At 37.0% G+C, this 22,800-nt stretch overlaps 1 protein-coding gene and 1 long non-coding RNA gene across 2 annotated transcripts in view; both read right to left on the bottom strand.

Annotated features, from left to right (window-relative positions):
- Positions 1-15,166, bottom strand: part of LOC113917748 (arylacetamide deacetylase-like 2) — a 36,412-nt gene extending 21,246 nt beyond the window's left edge. Inside the window, 2 exon segments of the mRNA XM_027585727.2 lie at positions 4,743-4,968; positions 15,029-15,166. Coding sequence (XP_027441528.2) covers positions 4,743-4,968; positions 15,029-15,166 — 364 coding nt within the window.
- Positions 15,167-15,389: 223 nt separating this feature from the next.
- LOC113917993 overlaps positions 15,390-22,800 on the bottom strand; it is a 167,919-nt gene continuing 160,508 nt past the window's right edge. Inside the window, exon 7 of the long non-coding RNA XR_003518407.1 lies at positions 15,390-15,981. This is a non-coding gene — a long non-coding RNA (uncharacterized LOC113917993). The remainder of the gene's footprint in view (positions 15,982-22,800) is intronic.

The raw sequence follows: 22,800 nt of genomic DNA, 5'->3' as shown, positions 1-22,800 counted from the left end.
GATAATACGGTTCTTTGAACTTCCAAATTCTTTGAATATGCCACATTATAAAATGATGCAATAACCTCTGTATTTAAGACAGAGTCTAAGGAAAAGCCACTAGTTTTGAGAGAGCCTCTGGCAAGTCAGTTTGCGGACTTAGATGTATATATCCATTTTGGCACACATGGCACACAAGCCATCGTCCCTCTTCCTAGTGTACACACATATCTCATCCCAGGTACCTCCAAATCCAGTTTACCAATGCCCTAGCCACAAACCTTTGGAAACTCTGTGACATCTGCTATTACTTTATTTACCACAGGATCCTAGATATTCAGAGAATTCTAGAGCTGTGATCAAATTCCAAACTTTTCCAAGATGTCCCCTGCACGTTAACAAAACTTCAAATTAAAAAACTAATGATTATGTTAATCTCCATACATTACATCATTAGTTTTTGATGTAGTGTTCCACGATTCATTGTTTATGTATATCACCCATAACATAATAAAAAAATAAAAATAAAATAAAATAATAAAAACTAATGAAATACTGGGTGAGTGACTACCATGAAAATAGAAAAGTAAGTCAGGTAGTTTTTTAGGTAGAAAAATAATGTTTTCATTAAAGATTGAGTTGATAATTTGCAAGACAAGACAATGGGTAGATAAACACCAAAATGTACAAGACATAAGAACCCTCTAACCCTCACGCGGAAAGCCCCTCGGTGATATGTTTCAAACTTGTCTTCATTTTTATTTCCCAATACTTTTCACTTGTCTCACAACAAAAGTCAGTTTAAGTTTTCTGTTTCCCATTCTTTTTCTCCAGCTGTCCTAACTCATAATCTTTGCTGATATAATCTGTTGGCTCATGTTTTTCTATATGTCCAATTACTGAACATATCACTTGAAGAACCCAGATAGAAACAAGAAGATATTAGGTTAGATGTCAAAAAACAACCACCACAGTTCTATGTAAAAAAGTCTACTAGAGAAATATCTTCTTATATTTCTTAGTTCTCAAAGCAACTTCAGCAAGTTTAAAGGAGAAAAAAAAATAGGAAGCCTAGGAAACAAAGAAAGGAAATTGAAATTAATAAATACCAGAGAATAGTTATAGTGTCTATGTCCTGATTTGTCAAAAAATAGAAGATATCTAAGACTTTTATAGTTTATTTATATAAGTTCTGACAGATCTATGAATAATGTCCAAATATAAAGTCAAGACACAGAAAGAAGACACAACTGAAATTCAGCTGAACAAGAAATTGGAATGTGTGTCCTGAATAATTGTGTCCTGAATAATTTGCACATTTTTAGGAATTGCTGATCATAATCATTGCATTTGTCAATGAAGGGGAAATCAATCTGATAATCAGGAACACTTCTAATTTATTTTTCGAACAAAGTGATATTTTCCCATCTGTGAGCATGTCTCTTGTGCTAACTGAAGTCCCAGGTAATATGTATATGGATACTTGGATATTTCATAGACCTTATCAAAACCTTAATGGCATTAATACATCTCTTTAGAGACAAATGAAGCCAAATTGGTATTTAATTTATCTTATATATCTTATCTTATAATGTATTTTATAAAGGAAGTAAAGTATTCCCACCCCCCTAATGCCTGATATAAATTAAATTATAGGTGAAATCTAATTTACTGAAAAGATTAAGGAGGTAAAAAAGACATTAAAGTACTGGGAAAACATTTTGACTAATAATCCCTCCAGAGAACAATAGAATTTCCTTTCAGTCATTCATTTTGTTTTCTCAGAAGACATTTATTTGTTGAACACTCATTGTATAGAAAATGCTTTGGTAGATGCTAAGAGGTGATTCCCCTTCCTGGAGAGATGCTAAACCAAACATGCAACACAATTATAAAACAAAACAAGGATTGTTGCCATCAGGTAAATACAAGTTGCAATGAACCATATAGCAACATTGCTAAAGTCTTTTAAAGCCAGAGAAGACTACACACACACCCTCACCCACAAAATGATGCTTTTCATGAACATAAGAGGGTGAGCAGGAGTTTTCTTGAAGTAAGATGGGAAGGACATTCTAGAAAAGCATACCCAGGTATAGAAATAAGAATTCACAGAGGGTTTGGGAACTAAATATTACAGCTCAGTATGCTTGAAACAATATTATGAAGGGAAGCATTGGCAAGAAAAGTAAAAATGTAAGAACCTGGAAATCTGAACACCATGCTGATGGATTTAGATTTATTTTATTATGTGATGAAAGTCACTGAAAAGTTTAAACAAAGAAATCATATAACCAGATTTGCATGTAGAAAGATCCAGTACACTAAGTGTAGAAGATGAAATAGAGTTGAACAGGACACAGGCAGAGACATCAGAAAGGAACATCTTTAAAGGATCATGAAGTACTAAATTGTGTTAATGAAGTCAAAATGTTCAGAAGTAGAATGAATGGGATATGGTAATTTGATGTGAGCACTAAGGAACTACAAATAATTGACCATAATTGCTATTTACTGAGAGATTTCAGGTGTTGGTTTAGATGGGTGGTGGGTTTTTTTGTTTGTTGTCTGAGGCCATTTGGACACAAGACAATAAATTGTGTTTGGTCCTACTGAACTTGAGATGTGTGTGGTTTGTCCAGTTATAAATGTCTAAGTGATAGCTGTATATATGGATCCAGGACTCAGGAATACTATCAGGGAAGCAGATTCAGGACTGGATGTCAGCAGCATGTGGGTATTTGGAGAAGAGAAAAGATAGAGAAAAGATTAGAAAAGAGTGTGTAAAGTCAAAACCCAAAGGTAGGGAGAGAATTCTGGGGGGCAGGAATATTTATAGGGAAAAATGAAAGGGGGGAAATTGGAAGGGGAGACGATCATGAGAGACTATGGACTCTGAGAAACAAATTGAGGGTTCTAGAGGGGAGAGGGGTAGGGGGACGGGCTAGCCTGGTGATGGGTATTAAAGAGGGCACGTTCTGCATGGGCACTGGGTGTTATACGCAAACAATGAATCATGGAACACTATATCAGGAACTAATGATGTAATGTATGGTGATTAACATAACATAATATAAAATTTAAAAAAAAGAATAAATGTGGAAAATCTGTTATTTTCTTTGGTTTGTTTTTAATTATTTTATTTATTTATTTGTTTGTTTGTTTATTTGAGAGAGAGAGAGAGCATAAGCGAGGGGAGGGAGAGGGACAAGCAGACTCCAAGATTAGCAAGGGGTCCAACATGGGGCTTGATCTCATGATCCTGAGATCATGACCTGAGCCAAAACTAAGAGTCGAAGCTTAACCAACTGAGCCATGCAGGTGGCCCTGTTTTGTTTTTAAATGAGAGATGAGAGAGAGATGAGAAAACAAGGAATGACAGAGGAAATCTAGGAGATACTTTGTCATAGAAACAGGGAGGAGCAGTGCATGTCAAAGAGGAGAAAAGACTAGTCTTCATCAAATGTAGTAGATTGTAGAGATCAAGGAATTAATTAAAGGCGGGAAAAGAAAGGAGTAGGGAAGGACTAGAGCTTGTAGGGCAAAGAAATGGGTCTGAGAAAGAAGGGAAAGTGAAAGGGACTGATTACGAGGAGGAATTCATGGTCAAGTGGAAAAAAAATTTTAAGATGAGAATGACCATAGGGCGCCTGGTTGTCCCAAAGTTAGGGAGAAGATAACTAGAAAGGCAAAATTACAGCCTAACCATTTTAGCATTTTGTATATTAATCTGAGTTTTTGTGTCTCGTTAATTTTCCATGCTAATTTTCTCTATGACTAGTGCTCAGAACTTATATTTGGTTAAGTGCAGCTTGCTGTATTGCATGTATCTTTACAAGGTTCTCAAACTATTTGGAACAAAATGAGGCTTAGAGAAAGGCAAAAGGTAAAAAAAAAATCATTTATTACCTGTTTATCTTTCCTCCGTTCTATTCATTTGTTTAACTAAATAGAACAGTGCCTCCTCCTTATATACCAGCACTACTGGATCATCAAGTTTTTCAAAGTTCTCATAAAGGGAAATGTATTCATGTTTTTGATTTGAATCTGTTATATATGCCTCTTAGAATCACTGCCAGAGATAAATAGGGAAACTAGACCTCATAGGAAGAGTTTATTTTTTTTAAGATTTTATTTACTTACTGGACAGAGAGAGAGCACAAGCAGGGGGAGCAATTGGTAGGCAGAAAGTACCCTGGGATCATGACCCGAGTCGAAAACAGATGCTTAAACAACTGAGCCACCCAGCCTCCTCAAATAAGACGACTTTATTATAAAATAGGTCTATTTTGTGTTTTCCTTTAAGAATCAAGACTAGCTACCATTCTAAGCTTTATCACTGTTAGCATTATTGTTATCAGTAACTACAAACTTGACCTTGTAGCCTCCAACGATGTAGGACTCTGATTTACCATTTAAAACATCTGCCTCACTTCAATGCTTCTGCTCCTGAATATATTCTGATCCCAAAGAAAACAAGTTATACTAATTGATTCATTCATACCCTACTTTCATTTGATATGAGTTCATTCAGTATAAAAGCTGAGAAAAAAATTCTTAGCAAAACCAAACCAAACAAAAACAGAAATAATGATCTCCATGATATTTTTTTACCAAACATGCCTGTGTCTATCTCTCTACTAGATATCGAATATTTACAGCTACACTTATACTTACTATTCATATAAGTATGCATATTTATATTAAAAAGTTCTTATATCAAAAATATACAGCCAGTTATAGTTTTTCCTTATATGGTGAACTTAATGAGACTTCCAAAACAAAGGTACCACCGTGAATATAGATTACAGCTCGCCTTGAGGTTTCTGACTTTCTCTTTGGCAAGTACAAACATACTGTAAGATCCACAAATTCTGTATCCAGCACTGTGACATACTCATCGGAAACAGGTTGGGTATGGTCCAGCCTCAATATCATGGAAATAAGCTCTTCATATTTCATAATACCTATACTGTCAAAACACATAGCCTGTAAAAGCAAACAAAATTGAACATTTTCATCTTTACCATCAAATGCATAGAAAGAGAAAATTAAAAAAAGAAAACATAAGCAAAATAAACAGAAATAGAATGTTTGTAACAATTATTTCCAAATAATACTGCATAGATTTTAGTCTACAAGCTTGTTGAAAATCTTAAGTATTGTGTATTTCAGATTAGTAACTGTGTCATTCAACAGCCGTCAGTTTACCAGCAGCTTTGTTTAATGTCCATCATAATTATTTTTTTAAAAGATTTTATTTATTTATTTGACAGAGAGAGAAACACAGCGAGAGAGGCAACACAAGCAGGGGGAGTGGGAGAGGGAGAAGCCCGTCTCCCGCGGAGCAGGGAGCCCAATGCGGGACTCGATCCCAGGACCCTGGTACCATGACCTGAGCCAAAAGCAGACGCTTAATGACTGAGCCACCCAGGCGCCCCCATCATAATTATTTCTTCATTGTAAATTCTTATCTGAAAAACGTCCAGGTCTTGTACCACCTTTTCTTGTTGTTTTGTAGGCATGCTGTCACCTTTTTCTTCTTTATGGTTCACTTTATTTAATCCAAAATTTTAAATGTTGTCTTATGACCACACTATTAGTTATTTAAATGCCCTGGTTTTCAACTCCAAATAGATTTATTTCCTTCACCCCCCAACCCTGTCCCCGAAATCCCATATTTGATATCACTGAAGAAATCTCTCCCTGGTATTTCTGACAACTTTTCTAGGATCATTGTGACATTTCACTGGACAGTTTACTCAAAAGAAGAACCTCAAAAATGACATGGTCAATGGGAGGGCGGAGCAAGATGGTGGAGGAGTAGGAGACCTGGATTTTGTCTGGTCTCAGGAATTCAGCTGGATAGGGATCAAACCATTCTGAACACCTACGAACTCATCAGGAGATCGAAGAAGAGAGTACCAACAACTCTCTGAACAGAGAAGCGACCACTTACTGGAAGGTAGGACGTGCGGAGAAGTGAATCCGATATTCGGGAGGATAGATGGCGGGGGAGGGGGCCTCCGCCGCCGCTTCTGGCAATTGATAGAGCTGCGGAGCACAAGATCGGAACTTTTAGAAGCCGGCTCCACGGAGGGACGTCGCTCCAGTGGCTAAGCGGGGGTGGGGTGGAGGGGGTGGAATCCTCCCGGGACAGTGTGGTCTCAGGACCCTTGGGGTCACAGAAAGACCAGGGGTGACTGAGTGCACCAGAGCTCCCAGGTATCGGAGCAGGGAAGCCGGCTGCAGAGACGGAGCCGAGGCGCGGGCTCTCAGCTCGGGGTTGCCATAAAATGTGATCCACGGCCCAGTCGGGCCACTGCTCCTCCAGCAAGGACCCAACAAACGGCAGAGCCGGGGAGACTCCCCTTCCTCCCCCGGGAAGAGTGGCACGGGAGCGCACCGCAGGGATCTGCTGGGTTTGGAGACTCCACACGGGGTCGGGTGCCAGAGATAGAAACTCTCGGTCACAGGCCGGGTGAGCATGCAGTGCGGCCAGAGAACAGGGAAACAGGAGTGACTGTTTTTCTCTGGGGGCGCACTGAGGAGCGGGGCCCTGAGTTCTCAGCTCCTCCGGGTGGAGATTGGGAGGCCACCATTTTCGCCCTGGTCCTCCAAAGCTGTGAGAGCTTGCAGGGAACAAAAGCTCCTGAGAGCAAACCCGAGCAGCTTGCTTAGCCCAGACGGACAAGGGTGGGGCAATTCCGCCTCCGGCAAAGACATTTGGAAACCACAGCAACAGGCCCCTCCCCCAGAAGATCAGCACGAACAGCCAGCAAGCCAAGACCAAGTTTACTGATCAAGGAGAACGGGAGAACTCCAGCGCTAGGGGAATACTGCACATAGAATTCATGCCTTTTTTTTTTTTTACCATGATTCATTAGTTCATCAAAGTTAATTTTTTTAACTGTTTTTTTTTTAATTTTTCTTTTTCCCTTTTTCAACCAACATCTTATCAATCTCTCTTTAAAAAAAAAACATTTTTTATTTTTCATTTTGAGAGTCATTTTTATCCCTTCATAGTAGTTACCCTTATTTTTGGCATATATATATATATAAGTTGTTCTCTCTTTAAAATTTTGAGATACAGTTTCTTCTAACAGATCAAAATATACTCTAAATCACTAGTGTATGGCTTTGTTCTAGTCTCCTGCCTGATCACATTCTCTCCCTTTTTTCTTTTTTTTTTAAATCTTTCTTTTTTCAAACAACTTCTTATCTTATCAATTCCTTTTATAAAATCTTTTATAATTTTCATCTTTACAGTCATCTTCCATCCCTTCATTGTATCAACTCTTATTTTGTACATATATATCTTTCTTCCCTTAAAATTTTAGGAGGCACTTTTTTCTAACAGACCAAAATACGCCCAAAATCTAGTGTGTGGCACTGATCTATGCACTAGCCTGATTGTATTTGATAATATTCTGCCTTTTTTGTATTGTTCTGTTTTTGTTTTTATCTTTTTTTTTTCTCTTTCTTTTTTCTTTCTTTCCCTTTCTTTTACCCTGGTTTCAGGTCTTTTCTGATTTGTATACAGTATATTTGCTGGGGACGTTGTTAACCTGTTAGCATTTTGTTCTCTCATTCATCTATTCTCCTCTGGACAAAATGAGAAGACGAAAAAAATCATCTCAGCAAAAAGAACAAGAGGTAGTACCATCAGCCAGGGACCTACTCAATATCGACATTACTACAATGTCGGACCTAGAGTTCAGAATCATGACTTTAAAGATACTAGCTGGGCTTGAAAAAAGCATGGAAGTTATTAGAGAAACCCTTTCTGGAGAAATAAAAGAACTAAAATCTAACCAAGTCGAAATCAAAAAGGCTATTAATGAGGTGCAATCAAAAATGGGGGCACTAACTGCTAGGATAAATGAGGCAGAAGAGAGAATCAGAGATATAGAAGACCAAATGATGGAAAATAAAGAGGCTGAGAAAAAGAGAGAAACAACTACAGGATCACAAGGGCGGAATTCAAGAGATAAGTGATACGATAATACAAAACAATGTTAGAATAATTGGGATCCCAGAAGAAGAAGAAAGAGAGAGAGGGGCAGAAGGTATATTGGAACAAATAATAGCAGAGAACTTCCCTAATGTGAGGAAGGAAACAGGCATCAAAATCCAGGAGGCACAGAAAAGCCCTCTCAAAATCAATAAAAATAGGTCGACACCCTGACATCTAATAGTAAAATTTACGAGTCTCAGAGACAAAGAGAAAATCCTGAAAGCAGCTTGGGAGAAGAGATATGTAACCTACAATGGTAGAAACATTAGATTGGCAACAGACCTATCCACAGAGACCTGACAGGCCAGAAAGGACTGGCATGATATCTTCAGAGCAGTAAACGAGAAAAATATGCAGCCAAGAATACTATATCCAGCTAAGCTGTCATTGAAAATAGAAGGAGAGATAAAAAGCTTCCAGGACAAACAAAAACTAAAGGAATTTGCAAACACAAAACCAGCCCTACAAGAAATATTGAAAGGGGTCCTCTAAGCAAAGAGAGAGCCTAAAAGCAGCATAGATCAGAAAGGAACACAGACAATATACAGTAACAGTCACCTTACAGGCAATACAATGGCACTAATTTCATACCTTTCAATAGTTACCCTGAATGTAAATGGGCTAAATGCCCCAATCAAAAGACACAGGCTATCAGATTGGATTAAAAAACAAGACCCATCAATATGCTGTCTGCAAGAGACTCATTTTAGACACAAAGGCACCCCCAGATTGAAAGTGAGGGGGTGGAAAACCATTTACCATGCTAATGGACACCAAAAGAAAGCTGGGGTGGCAATCCTTATTTCAGACAAATTAGATTTTAAAACAAAGACTGTAATAAGAGATGAAGAAGGACACTATATCCTACTTAAAGGGTCTATCCAACAAGAAGATCTAACAACTGTAAATATCTATGCCCCTAACATGGGAGCAGCCAACTATATAAGGCAATTAATAACAAAAGCGAAGAAACACATTGACAACAATACAACAATAGTGGGGGACTTTAACAACACCCTGACTGAAATGGACAGATCATCTAAGCAAAAGATCAACAAGGAAATAAAGACTTTAAATGACACACTGGACCAAATGGACTTCACAGACATATTCAGAACATTCCATCCCAAAGCAACGGAATACACATTCTTCTCTAGTGCCCATGGAACATTCTCCAGAATTGATCACATCCTAGGTCACAAATCAGGTCTCAACCGGTACCAAAAGATTGGGATTATTCCCTGCATATTTTCAGACCACAATGCTTTGAAACTAGAACTCAATCACAAGAGGAAAGTCAGAAAGAACTCAAATACATGGAGGCTAAAGAGCATCCTACTAAAGAATGAATGGGTCAACCAGGAAATTAAAGAAGAATTAAAAAAATTCATGGAAGCCAATGAAAATGAAAACACAACTGTTCAAAATCTTTGGGATACAGCAAAGGCAGTCCTGAGAGGAAAGTATATAGCAATACAAGCCTTTCTCAAGAAACAAGAAAGGTCTCAAATACACAACCTAACGCTACACCTAAAGGAGCTGGAGAAAGAACAGCAAATAAAGCCTAAACCAAGCAGGAGAAGAGAAATAATAAAGATCAGAGCAGAAATCAATGAACTAGAAACCAAAAGAACAGTAGAACAGATCAACAAAACTAAGAGCTGGTTCTTTGAAAGAATTAACAAGATTGATAAAAACCTGGCCAGACTTATCAAAAAGAAAAGAGAAATGACCCAAATCAACAAGATCATGAATGAAAGAGGAGAGATCACAACCAACACCAAAGAAATACAAACAATTATAAGAACATATTATGAGCAACTCGATGCCAGCAAATTAGATAACCTGGAAGAAATGGGTGCATTCCTAGAGATGTATCAACTACCAAAATTGAACCAGGAAGAAATGGAAAACCTGAACAGACCTATAACCACTAAGGAAATTGAAGCAGTCATCAAAAATCTCCCAACAAACAAAAGCCCAGGGCCAGATGGCTTCCCAGGGGAATTCTATCAGACATTTAAAGAAGAATTAATACCTATTCTCCTGAAACTGTTCCAAAAAATAGAAATGGAAGGAAAACTTCCAAACTCATTTTATGAGGCCAGCATTACCTTGATCCCAAAACCAGACAAACACCCCATCAAAAAGGAGAATTACAGACGAATATCCTTGATAAACATGGATGCAAAAATTCTCATCAAAATACTAGCCAATAGGATCCAACAGTACATTAAAAGGATTATTCACCATGACCAAGTGGGATTTATCCCTGGGCTGCAAGGTTGGTTCAACATCCACAAATCAACCAACGTGATACAATACATTAACAAAAGAAAGAACAGGAATCATATGATCCTCTCAATAGATGCAGAGAAAGCATTTGACAAAGTACAGCATCCTTTCTGGATCAAAACTCTTCAGAGTATAGGGATAGAGGGTGCATACCTCAATATCATAAAAGCCATCTATGAAAAACCTACAGGAAATATCATTCTCAATGGGGAAAAGCTGAGAGCTTTTCCCCTAAGGTCAGGAACGCGGCAGGGATGTCCACTCTCACCACTGCTATTCAACATAGTATTAGAAGTCCTAGCCACAGCAATCAGACAACAAAAAGAAATCAAAGGCATCCAAATCGGCAAAGAGGAAGTCAAACTCTCACTCTCTGCAGATGATATGATACTGTATGTGGAAAACCCAAAAGACTCCATCCCAAAACTGCTAGAACTCATACAGGAATTCAGTAAAGTAGCAGGCTATAAAATCAATGCACAGAAATCAGTGGCATTCCTATACACCAACAACAAGACAGAAGAGAGACAAATCAAGGAGTTGATCCCATTCACAACTGCACCCAAAACCATAAGATCCCTAGGAATAAATTTAACCAAAGAGGCAAAGGATCTGTACTCAGAAAACTATAAAATACTCATGAAAGAAATTGAAGAAGACACAAAGAAATGGAAAAACGTTCCATGCTCATGGATTGGGAGAACCAACATTGTGAAGATGTCAATGCTACCTAGAGCAATTTACACATTCAATGCAATCCCCATCAAAATACCATCCACTTTTTTCAAAGAAATGGAACAAATAATCCTAAAATTTGTATGGAACCCGAAGAGACCCCGAATAGCCAGAGGAATCTTGAAAAAGAAAAGCAAAACTGGCGGCATCACAATTCCGGACTTCTAGCTCTATTACAAAGCTGTCATCATCAAGACAGTATGGTACTGGCACAAAAACAGACACATAGATCAATGGAACAGAATCGAGAGCCCAGAAATGGACCCTCAACTCTATGGTCAACTCATCTTTGACAAAGCAGGAAAGAATGTCCAATGGCAAAAAGACAGTCTCTTCAACAAATGGTGTTGGGAAAATTGGACAGCCACATGCAGAAGAATGAAACTGGACCATTTCCTTACACCACACACAAAAATAGACTCCAAATGGTTGAAAGACCTAAACGTGAGACAGGAGTCCATCAACATCCTAAAGGAGAACACAGGTAGCAACCTCTTCGACCTCAGCTGTAGCAACTGCTTCCTAGAAACATCACCAAAGGCAAGGGAAGCAAGGGCAAAAATGAACTACTGGGATTTCATCAAGATAAAAAACTTTTGCATAGCAAAAGAAACAGTCCACAAAACCAAAAGACAACCGACAGAATGGGAGAAAATATTTGCAAATGACATATCAGCTAAAGGGCTAGTATCCAAAATCTATAAAGAACTTATCCAACTCAACACCCAAAGAACAAATGATCCAATCAAGAAATGGGCAGAAGACATGAACAGACATTTTTCCAAAGAAGACATCCAAATGGCCAACAGACACATGAAAAAGTGCTCAACATTGCTCGGCATCAGGGAAATCCAAATCAAAACCTCAGTGAGATACCACCTCACACCAGTCAGAATGGCTAAAATTAACAAGTCAGGAAATGACAGATGTTGGCGGGGATGTGGAGAAAGGGGAACCCTCCTACACTGTTGGTGGGAATGCAAGCTGGTACAACCACTCTGGAAAACAGTATGGAGTCTCCTCAAACAGTTGAAAATAGAGCTACCATACGATCCAGGAATTGCACTACTGGGTATTTACCACAAAGATACAAATGTAGGGATCCAAAGGAGTACGTGCACCCCAATGTTTAAAGCAGCAATGTCCACATTAGCCAAACTGTGGAAAGAGCCAAGATGTCCATCGACAGATGAATGGATAAAGAAGAAGTGGTATATATACACAATGGAATATTATGCAGCCATCAAAAGGAATGAGATCTTGCCATTTGCAACGACGTGGATGGAACTGGAGGGTGTTATGCTGAGTGAAATAAGTCAATCAGAGAAAGACATGTATCATATGACCTCACTGATATGAGGAATTCTTAATCTCAGGAAACAAACTGAGTGTTGCTGGAGTGGTGGGGGGGTGGGAGGGATGGGGTGGCTGGGTGATAGACATTGGGGAGGGTATGTGCTATGGTGAGCGCTGTGAAGTGTGCAAGACTGTTGAATCAGATCTGTACTTCTGAAACAAATAATGCAACATATGTTAAGAAAAAAGAAAAAGAAGAAGATAGCAGGAGGGGAAGAATGAAGGGGAGTAAGTTGGACGGGGAGACGAACCATGAGAGACGATAGACTCTGAAAAACAAACTGAGGATTCTAGAGGGGAGGAATGTAGGGGGATGGGTTAGCCTGGTGATGGGTATTAAAGAGGGCACATTCTGCGTGGAGCACTGGGTGTTATGCACAAACAGTGAATCATGGAACACTACATCAAAAACTAATGATGTAATATATGGTGATTAACATAACAATAAAAAATTTTAAAAAATTACATGGTCAAAAAATAGTACATTAAACAACCTTTATTCCTACAATTATTTCCAAGAGTTTGAGGTATTACAGGGTCTTAAAGAACGTCTAATACCTAACTTTAACCATGGGGAAGCATGCAGAAGCTCTTAAATTTCAACCAGGAAATGTCAAAGCCAAATCTTCACTCATTTTTCTAGACCAGTCTCCTAGACTATCACTTACTGACTAGATGCCTGGAAGCAAATTACTCTCTACTTCAATCTTTTAAATCTTAATAATAATAATAACAAATCCCTCGGTGGGTTGTTGTAGGATTCAAGTGAGTTAGGACTTTTAATGTACATAGAAGAGTGCCTAGCGCAGGTATGTATTCAATAAAGCTTGTCTTATATCAGTATACTTCACTAATAAAGATTCTTAAATAATTTCATGCTAATTGAATATAATCAGGTAGAGTATCTCTTAAAGCAAGTTTTTGGTCAATGGGTAAATTACACTAATTTTTCATTTAGTGAATTGAATTTTAAAAGATTTTTGGCAAATTGCCTTGTTTCTCATTTCTCAGATATTTTCTGTTTCTGAGCAGATACTTAAGTATATTTTGAACAATAACAAAAGCACCACTTTAGAGATTATTCTAGCATATATGATCTGTAATTCACAGAGCAATCCTGAAAAGTATTTATGATTAGTATCCCCATTTTCTAAGTATAAAAAAAGGCACAATGAAGGACTAAGGAAATTTTTCAGGGTTGGACATGCTCTTCTACCAAACTCAGCCTTCCAGTTTAACATATGATAGACATAACAAAGCATTTTATTTATCAAGTTTACTTTCTCAAGAACTTTGATTTTCACTTCCCTCTCATATGTTAGAGAAGTAATTTTTCTTCCTGGTATCTCAGCTTTGATTTACAAAATTCAGTATTGAGAAGAATAAAACGGTTTTCTTTAGAACAGCCAATGACTGTTAATTTTACTAGCATAATCTTTAAAGTAAATACATGGATGCTTTTCTTACTATCTTTTGAAAAATAAAGAACAATCCATATACAATATCAAATCTATAAAGGGCGTAATTTTATTATAGATGGGCAATGGTGAAAATAATTTGTAGCTGAAAAAGGAAAAGCCTTTATGGAGCTGGTACTTGCTTCCCCGCACCCGCTTTCATGTTATGTTAACTCGAGGGGGAAGAGCGTTGCAGGAAGAGATAGTTACTGCGAAGGTGTGCCTCTATAAGTAATCAGAGAGATAAATGTCAGGACTTAGCAGACACAGACAGGAGTTGGCTGTGTTTTCACAGAACTGCTGTTTGCTGTACAATGTACCAGGGCACAGCCTGTCCCCCTGAAGCCATAGATTGCTCTCTCTTCTCTAATCATTCCCTGCTGCCATTGTATCCTTTCAGCTTCCTATCGTTCTGTCATCAAAGAACGTTTCTGGGAGCCTGTTTGGCAGAAAGAGTATAAACTTTGAAATGAGGTATCTGTGGATTCAAATTCTGAAGTTGTCACTTTCTAGCTGCATGAGTCCCTCTGAACTTCTTTTTCCTCCTCTATAAAGTGGTACAAATAATCGAAAGGTAGTGGGGATGCACAAAGGTATATATTATAGAAAGCCCATGTATTCTAAAAGCTCAAAAAGTGCTAGTTTCTAACCATATCTCCCCCTTACCAAGGAGCTATTTTTGCTCGAATTCATAATCGACCCCACATATTTCAAGTCAGACAATCTCTGAAACCTAGCAATTTAGAATTAAAGATAAACAGTGGAAACCATTGAGATGGTGAGAGTCCTAAATTAACATCAAGTAGGTACAAACACCAATAATGTTTATCTGTATAATATATATAAGTAAAACCTAACTGAAAACTCAAATGTGTCAAATATAACTCAAATGATCAAGTGATCAAGAAAACTTCAAAACTTTTCCCTTCAGCAATACCACTTAATGCATGTCACAATAGACACAATCTTTACATTTAGATATAAACCCCTGGGAAGCAAGAATTCTACCTCACTCTGTCTGCATAGATGCAGATGCACGAAGTTTTATTTACTTAATGTAACTGCTTTATTCTAACAAACAAAGAAGCAATGGTTATTTCAAAAACAGTAACTACTAAAAAGTTCATAAGCACTGATTTTTAGTCAACAAGGCACTCCAATATCCAGAAGAAAAAAATGTTAATCTTACTATAAATGTGCAAGTTTTAGCAAATGTATCTAAAGCCGCCACTTCCCGGTATTCTTCAATGTCGCCCAGTACGGTAATAGACATACGAGAGGCAGAGAGAGCACAAAACAGCCCCAAACAGAGAGCTTTGAACCCCATGATATCCCTTTCTCTGGCCTCTTCACAGTGCTGACATTAAAGTGTTTCCACAAATACTAACTAATAAGTAGCAGAAAAACTGTAGATTGGGAACGCTTTGGGGTAATATGATTATCTTAGCAGCGTGAAGCTAATTTTTAATTCAAAAGTTATTGCATCAGTAGTGACTCATTTTTGAAATACACAGATTCTGAGACAGATATTATAACACAACAGTTCATGCTTTATACTATAAGACAGTTAACAACTCCCACAGTGTTTCTTCACCCTGTCATACTGTTGTCATGTTAAAGCAACTTAGGTGTGAAAGCGTAGCCTACATGAGAACTCTTAAGATACCACAAAGTAAAATTTTGTGATTGGTTTGTTGCAGGCTTTTGTAGGAAAAGGATTTAGAAAAAATTAGCTGATACTTAGTCAAAATGCAGGCTCATGCAACTTGCGTGGATTACTATGTCAATAAACCCTGCTTGTTGTGGTGGACCAAACTTTGGGTCAAAAGATAAGGAGTATGGAGACTTGTCCATATGCCATTTTTCATCAAGCTAGAACTATAATAGTCTGAAGTACCACCAGGCTCAGTATAAGCATCTCAGGAAACACTGTTTTTTAAATGATTACACAGTGACTTTGTTCTTACAGGTCAAATGGTAAATCTTTAAAACCAATCTATACCAAGTAGCCTAGTGTGGCAATATCAAGTGCAAATATTGGACTTCCGCTTGCTGCACCCTGAGAGAGACCATAAAGCTGATCATTTTTATGTTCTTTAGAGATGCAAGGAACTGGAGATTTTCTGTCTGATATGTCAGGACCTAGGAAATAAAAAATGTCACAAATCAATAAACCTGTGATTCTCAAGCTCATTACCAGAGACTGGTACTTAAAGAAAGTAATTTTTAGTGATAGAATTCAATACAATCAGGGGTCTAATATAAGTCTATATTGGGCCTCTTGAAAACATAAGTATTAACTCCAAAGTCTATCCTAAATTTCATTATTAAAATTTTTATTTGTATTCACTTACATTGCAGTCTTCCCTGAATCCCCCAGGGCATAACTTAGTAATATCATTTGTTATTCAAACTACAACACTATTGCAATGAAAGAGACACTATTAATAATGCCCATAAACTGGAATTGTCCTGGACAAACTGACACTAACAGACTTACCCTAATCATATAACTCTTTTATCAAATTTAATTTGTGTGCCTGCCTTTCTCAGTGGACTGTAAGACATCATACATTTTTTTTTTGTCTTTGCAACCTCTAAGAAATCAATGCTTTGCAGGTGAAGGGGCTAAATACATATTTTGAATAAATTAATGGATAACCAAGTTAATTAATTAATGCTTAAAGATATTAATAAGGGGGAAATCTCAAATCTCAAATCTACCATGAAGTTTGAAAACTAAAATCAGGAGTGGTCCCTGATGACAAAGACTGAGAGAAAAATAGAGTTAAGATAAAGATAAGCAGAGGTACCTTATGTATTTGGAAATATAAGCTGAGGTATCTGGCATAATGACTCAATTTCTCTAATCAGATCATAGCAGTTTGCCTAAGCCGTGGTAAGCAATCACGAAATATTACCTGTTGTTGTTGTTGTCATTATTACTAACTGCATTATTTTCAACATTATTGCTGGGATCAAAGAAAAGAGACAACTTAAGAGTATGGAATCCTTCAAGAAGATCCAGGTCTATGTAGTGAGGTTACAGGGGGGGACATTAGACCTCTGACTGGAGTCAAAGTTTAAAACATCTGAAGAGCTAAGGGAAGGGTACAGATAAAGAGAAAATAGCCCCCAAATTTGTCTCACTTTGCAGTTCCTTAGGTTCAGCCCTAGGTTTCTGAAGATCTCCAACTTTCACAATTTTCCATGTCCCTTGGGTCACCATGGTTAAGCATAGAAGGAGAACCGATCGGATGTATGACATGAACCTGGAATAAAACTGAGACCATCTTTTCCCAGACTCAATGACTGTGGGTCTTTTCTTACTTTACAGAGCTGTCAACACCATTGCTTTATGTCTCTTTAAACTTTACCTTGTTTTACTCACTAAATGAAAGAAAGGTAAGGCTTTTGTGCACACACAAGTGTTTAGTTTGGCAGTTTTTGGCCTTTTGCTAGTGAGATTATAAAACACTGTGCACTCAGTTCAGAGCAAAGTTTACTTGTTTATTTTCCCCACAGGTTTCCACCACACGATATCATTATCAGTCAACTAATATTTGTGAAGTCTTGGATGCCCCTTCTCACACCTCACTTCTATCCATTTCAGACAATCTCAAACATCTTTATATTTTTCCCATTCCCTCCAAGATAAAAATCCAAATTTCTCAGTAGTCTTTATATGTTTCCAGTCATCTTCAGAGTCTCTCCTTTGACCCTACAAGCCAGGCCAACTTCAACTGCTGGAAGTTACCCTATAGCAAAAAGCCATTAAGCCCTCTGGAGATTTCATCATATCTCTTTTCCTAGAATCAGATCAGCCCCTCAAGTCTTTCTGATCCTACCGGCTTATCAAACACTTTTCCTGCTTTTAATTTCCAGCTAAATCACTTCCGTGTTGCTTTTTGTGATCTCTGACATAGAAGGTTGATCAATTTCCCTTTCTTTACAGCCTCCTAAAGAAGTATAGACTTGTGCCATCATCCCAGTAAGACCAAACTGAATTTACATAGTGGGTATGAATCTTGATCTCTTAATGGTATGTGCATACAAATATTTCTTTAAATCCTATAATGGACTGAAATGTGTTTTCCCAAAATTCATAGGTTGAAAACTTAATGATCAAAGTGACTGTGTTAGAAAGTGAGTTCTGGGGAAGGGATTAGGACATGAGAGCAGAGACCTCATGAGTGGGATGGTGCCCTTGTAAGAGAATCCTCAGACAGCTCCTTTGCCCCTTTTGCCAGGTAAGGACACAGCAAGAAGATGGCTGTCTATGAACCAGGAAGAAGGCCTTCACCAAACAGTAAATCTGCTGAACCTTGATCTTAGACTTTCCTGACTCCAGAATGTTTGTTGTTTAAACTATTCAGTCTATAGTTTGTTTTTTTACAGCAGACTAAGACAAACCCCAAACAACATTAACATTAAATGCATTATGCCAGTTAGGCATTACCAATAAAACACAAATAAATCAGTGACAAGACAAGGATCCTACTTTCACTGCTAGTACCCAACACTGTACTGGAAGTTCTAGGTAGCACGAAAATAAAAGTCAACCAGATTAGAAAGGAAGAGGTAAAACTATCTTGATTTGCAATTGACATGATCTGATGTATAGAAAACCCAATAAACCCATAAGAAAGATACCAGAGCTAATAAAATAATTCAGCAAAGTTGCAGAGTACAAGACCAACATATAAAATAAAGTTGTGTTTCTGTTCACTACCAATTATAATCTGTAAAGGAAGTTAAGAAAGTAATTCCATTTACGATAGCAACTAAAAGACTTATACACTTAGAAAAAAAATGGTAAAGAAGAAATGTATCAAGGTCCAAGGCTCATATAAAGTAACTATACAACACAGATAAGGAAACTAAAATAGAAGAAATGGAAAAAATAAACAAAAGCCATTGATATAAAAAAATGCAATGTGGAAAGGAATAAAATTTTAAACAAAAAGAAAAGAAGAGATGAATGGAATTCAAGAGAAAGTGACAAATATTAAAGATAGGCAAAGAAAAGACAAATCTGGACAATCGCCGTCATTTGAAAAAATTAAAAGAAGGTAACAAAAAATGTTAAAAACTATAATCAAGGAAACTTTCCAAAAAAAAAAATTGAAAATATATAATGAAAGAGTGCTCTGTGTACCTGAAAATATTGAACCAGAATAGCCAACAGCAGTAAATTACTATACTGTAAAGAACAAAGGAAAAGAAATTATTTATATGTTCAGGCAAAAAGGTCATTTGGCTTATGAGGGAAATAATTAGATTATTATCAGAATTTAATGGTCATTCTTTATGTCAAAAGAAAATATAATAAATATATAACACACTTAATGAAAGTAATGTGAGTAAATAATTTAATATCCAGAATTTTTCAACATATAACAACATATAACAACTCAGAGTGCTTACTAAGGAATCTTGTAGGGAATGAGCTTCACAGAACCAAAATTAATAGTGAGACAACATAAATACTGGTTAACATTATGATATGTTATAATGTTAACATAATGTTCATAATGATAACATTATGAAATATATTGCTATTATAGAACTAATGTTTTCTTTTTAAGATTTTATTTATTTATTTGACAGAGACACAGCGAGAGAGGGAACACAAGCAGGGGGAGTGGGAGAGGGAGAAGCAGGCTTCCCGTGGAGCAGGGAACCCAATGTGGGGCTCGATCCCAGGACCCCAGGATCATGACCTGAGCCGAAGGCAGATGCTTAATGGCTGAGGCACCCAGGTGCCCTATTATAGAATTAATGTTCAGTGATGGTTAAAAAGGGGAGGGTTTAGCTGGTAAGGGCATTGCTATCTAACAGTGTAGATAAAGGGCAACCAGATAAAATAAGGAAGAAAAGAAAGAGCAAAAAGAAAAAAGTGTTTTTAGTAATCAAAATTAGTGGTGATGGTGTTCGTATTGTTATTCTAAGACTGCTCAATTTGTAAGGTGAGTAAAAACAAAGAAGAAATTGTAGGATGTTTTTATTCTCTCATATAATGTTTCCCCAAGTGCCTAGATTCTTGGATTGTCAGTGTAGAAAAAAAGAGATATAAAAGAGATTAAGTACAAACCCTGTGGTTTTGAATTTGAGCTGGGAATATCAGAATGAAAATATTATCAAGAATATCAAAAGTTAGTTTTTCGTATATGTGCTGCCGAAGCAAGCACAGAGTTAGTTTTTCTTTAAAAGTGGGTATTTGTATAAAATTCCTGGTTTTGTCCACTGAAGAAAACTAATGCTCAAATTATGGTATTGAAATATCACCACCATTAAAAATAAATCAGATATTTAATCAGATAAATCAGATAAAATAAAAAGGAAAACCAGGGAAAAATGACTAATCCCAGACTTTTTTCAGGGAATATGTAAGATGAGCCTGGAAAATATTGATACACCAGATTGCAAGGAAGATCTCAAGGACTTTCAGAGTAATATCAAGAGGACTGAAAGGAGCTTCCACTGGCCCAAAGTGGGACTACTGAACTACTTTAATAAGAAATTAATCCAGGGCACTTCAGTGGCTCAGTTGGTTAAGCATCCAACTCTAGATTTCTGTTCAGGTCATGATCTCAGGGTGGTGAGATCGAGCCCCTCATTGGGCTCTGTGCTGGGCATGGAGCCCCTCCCCCACGGTTGCTCATGTGTACGCTCTTTCTAAAAAAAAAAAAAAAAATTTAATCGATAAAATAGGCTTGAATTCTCAAGTCTGTACTGATATATTATTTTTTTAATTAATTGGTTACATTCTGAAGATAACAGGGAATTATTTCATTATCTTGAAAAGTGGAATTAAATAAAAGGAAATAATAAACATTTTATCTTGCCTTTCTTATATGAAGTATGCCATTGTTTAACTAAATAATATATGATGGTAACCATCTTGTATAAAATTTTCCAAGTAATATATAAAAGCAAAATTATCAAATTAAAATATCATTTTTCAATTTCCATTGAATTAATAAATCTGTATTTACAGCCTCAATGGCTTTTAACCTAACATAAAGTGACAAATATGTGCTTCATGATCAAATAAAGTCTCATCATGTATATTCTTGTCAAACAGTTTGAACCTAAGTCTGATCAAACCTCTGGATTCCAACTGATAATTCACAGGAAACACAGAGGATGGAGGAGCATGGTAAACTGCAAAAAAATGTGCAATCAGCAAAATCTAGACTTTAGGAAACGCTGTAAGCCCAGATCTTCAACAGATAAATTAGGAATGAAGTATATTGTAGATGAAAAGAAATTTTAAAAAGACATACCATGTTTTAAATTGTGAAGGAATAGGGATGCCTGGGTGGCTCAGTCATTATGTCTCTGCCTCCGGCTCAGGTAGTGATCCCAGGGTCCTGGGATTGAGCCTCACATCCGGCTCCAGGCTCAGTGGGGAGTCTGTTTCTCCCTCTCCCACTCCCCCTGCTTGTGTTCCCTCTCCCTATCTCTTTAAAATAAATAAATAAATAAATAAATTGTGAAGGAATAAACTAGAGTTTCTAGAGATTCATAGATGGGTGATAATATTATACAGAAATGCAGTGAAGTTATTGCTATAAAATTCAGGACAGTGGTTCCATTTGGAAAGAGAAGAAAGCTGTGATTTAATTGTGGCACAAGGATGAGTACATGGGTGACTTGGCAAAATTGTATTTCTTAACCAGTGTGGTGGTTAACATGGGTCTTCACAGTATCATACTTCATTAGCTATGCACTTGTTTAATGTGTTTATTATATTTGTATTTGATTTTACAATAAAATGTTATTTTAAATAAACATAGTCTGACATCATATACAAAAATTAACTCAAAAACCTAAATGTAAAACCTAAAACTATTAAACTAGAAGAAAACATAGTGGAAAAGCTTTAGGACATTGGATTTAGCAATGATTTCTTAAATATACACGATAAGCATAGTCAATGAAAACAAAATAGATAAATAGGAATACTTTAAACGTAAAAATTTCAGGGAATCAAAGGAGACAATCAACAGAGTGAAAAGGCAACCAATGAGAAAATATTTGCAAATTATATATCTGATAAGAGGTTAATATCTGGAATATATAAAAAACTTCTACAACTCAACAACAAAAAGTAAACAACCTTGGAACACCTGGGTGGCGAGTCAGTTAAGCATCTGCCTTCAGCTCAGGTCATGATCCTAAAGTCCTGGGATTAACCTTGCATTGGGCTCCCTGCTTGGTGGGGAGTCTGCTTTTCCCTCTGCGTCCCCCCACCCCAACTTGTGCACTCTCTCTCACATAAATAAATAGAATCTTTAAAACAAACAACCTCATTAAAAATTGGGCAAAGAACTTGAATAAGCTATTCTCCAAATTAGACATACAAATGGCCAAAAAGCACATGAAAAGATGTACAACATCACTCTTCATAGACAAATGCCAATCAAAACCACAGTGAGACATTACTTTACAGCATTTCAATGGCTACTATTCAGAAAAACAAAAAGTAACAAGTGTTTGTGAGGATGTGGAGAAACTGCAACTGGTGTAAATGTAAGATGGTGGAGCCATTACGGAAAATAGTATGAAGATTACTCATAAAATTAAAAGATAGAAGCAACCCAAATGTCCAACAGTAAATGGATAATGAAAATATACATATATTCGAATATTATGCACCCTTATAAAAAGAAGGAAATCCTGTCATGTGGTACAACATGGATGAAACTTGACGACATTATGCTAAACAAGTCAGTCACAGAAGAGCAAATTTCGTTAGATTATACTCATATGAAGGATCTAAGACAGTGACAATCATAGAAACAGAAAGTAGAAAGCTATTACCAATGGCTGAGGGAAGGGAAGAGAGGGCATTTGTATTTAGTTGGTATAGAATTTCACTGCTGCAAAAGAAAACAGTTCTAGTGACCTATTGCACAACAGTGTAAAGATATTTAACACTACTACTGAACTGTA

The sequence above is a fragment of the Zalophus californianus genome, chromosome 1, assembly GCF_009762305.2.
Source record: "Zalophus californianus isolate mZalCal1 chromosome 1, mZalCal1.pri.v2, whole genome shotgun sequence".
Classification (NCBI taxonomy): Eukaryota; Metazoa; Chordata; class Mammalia; order Carnivora; family Otariidae; genus Zalophus; species Zalophus californianus.
The sequence above is the reverse complement of the archived record's forward strand: the minus strand, read 5'-3'. Positions and strand labels throughout refer to the sequence as shown.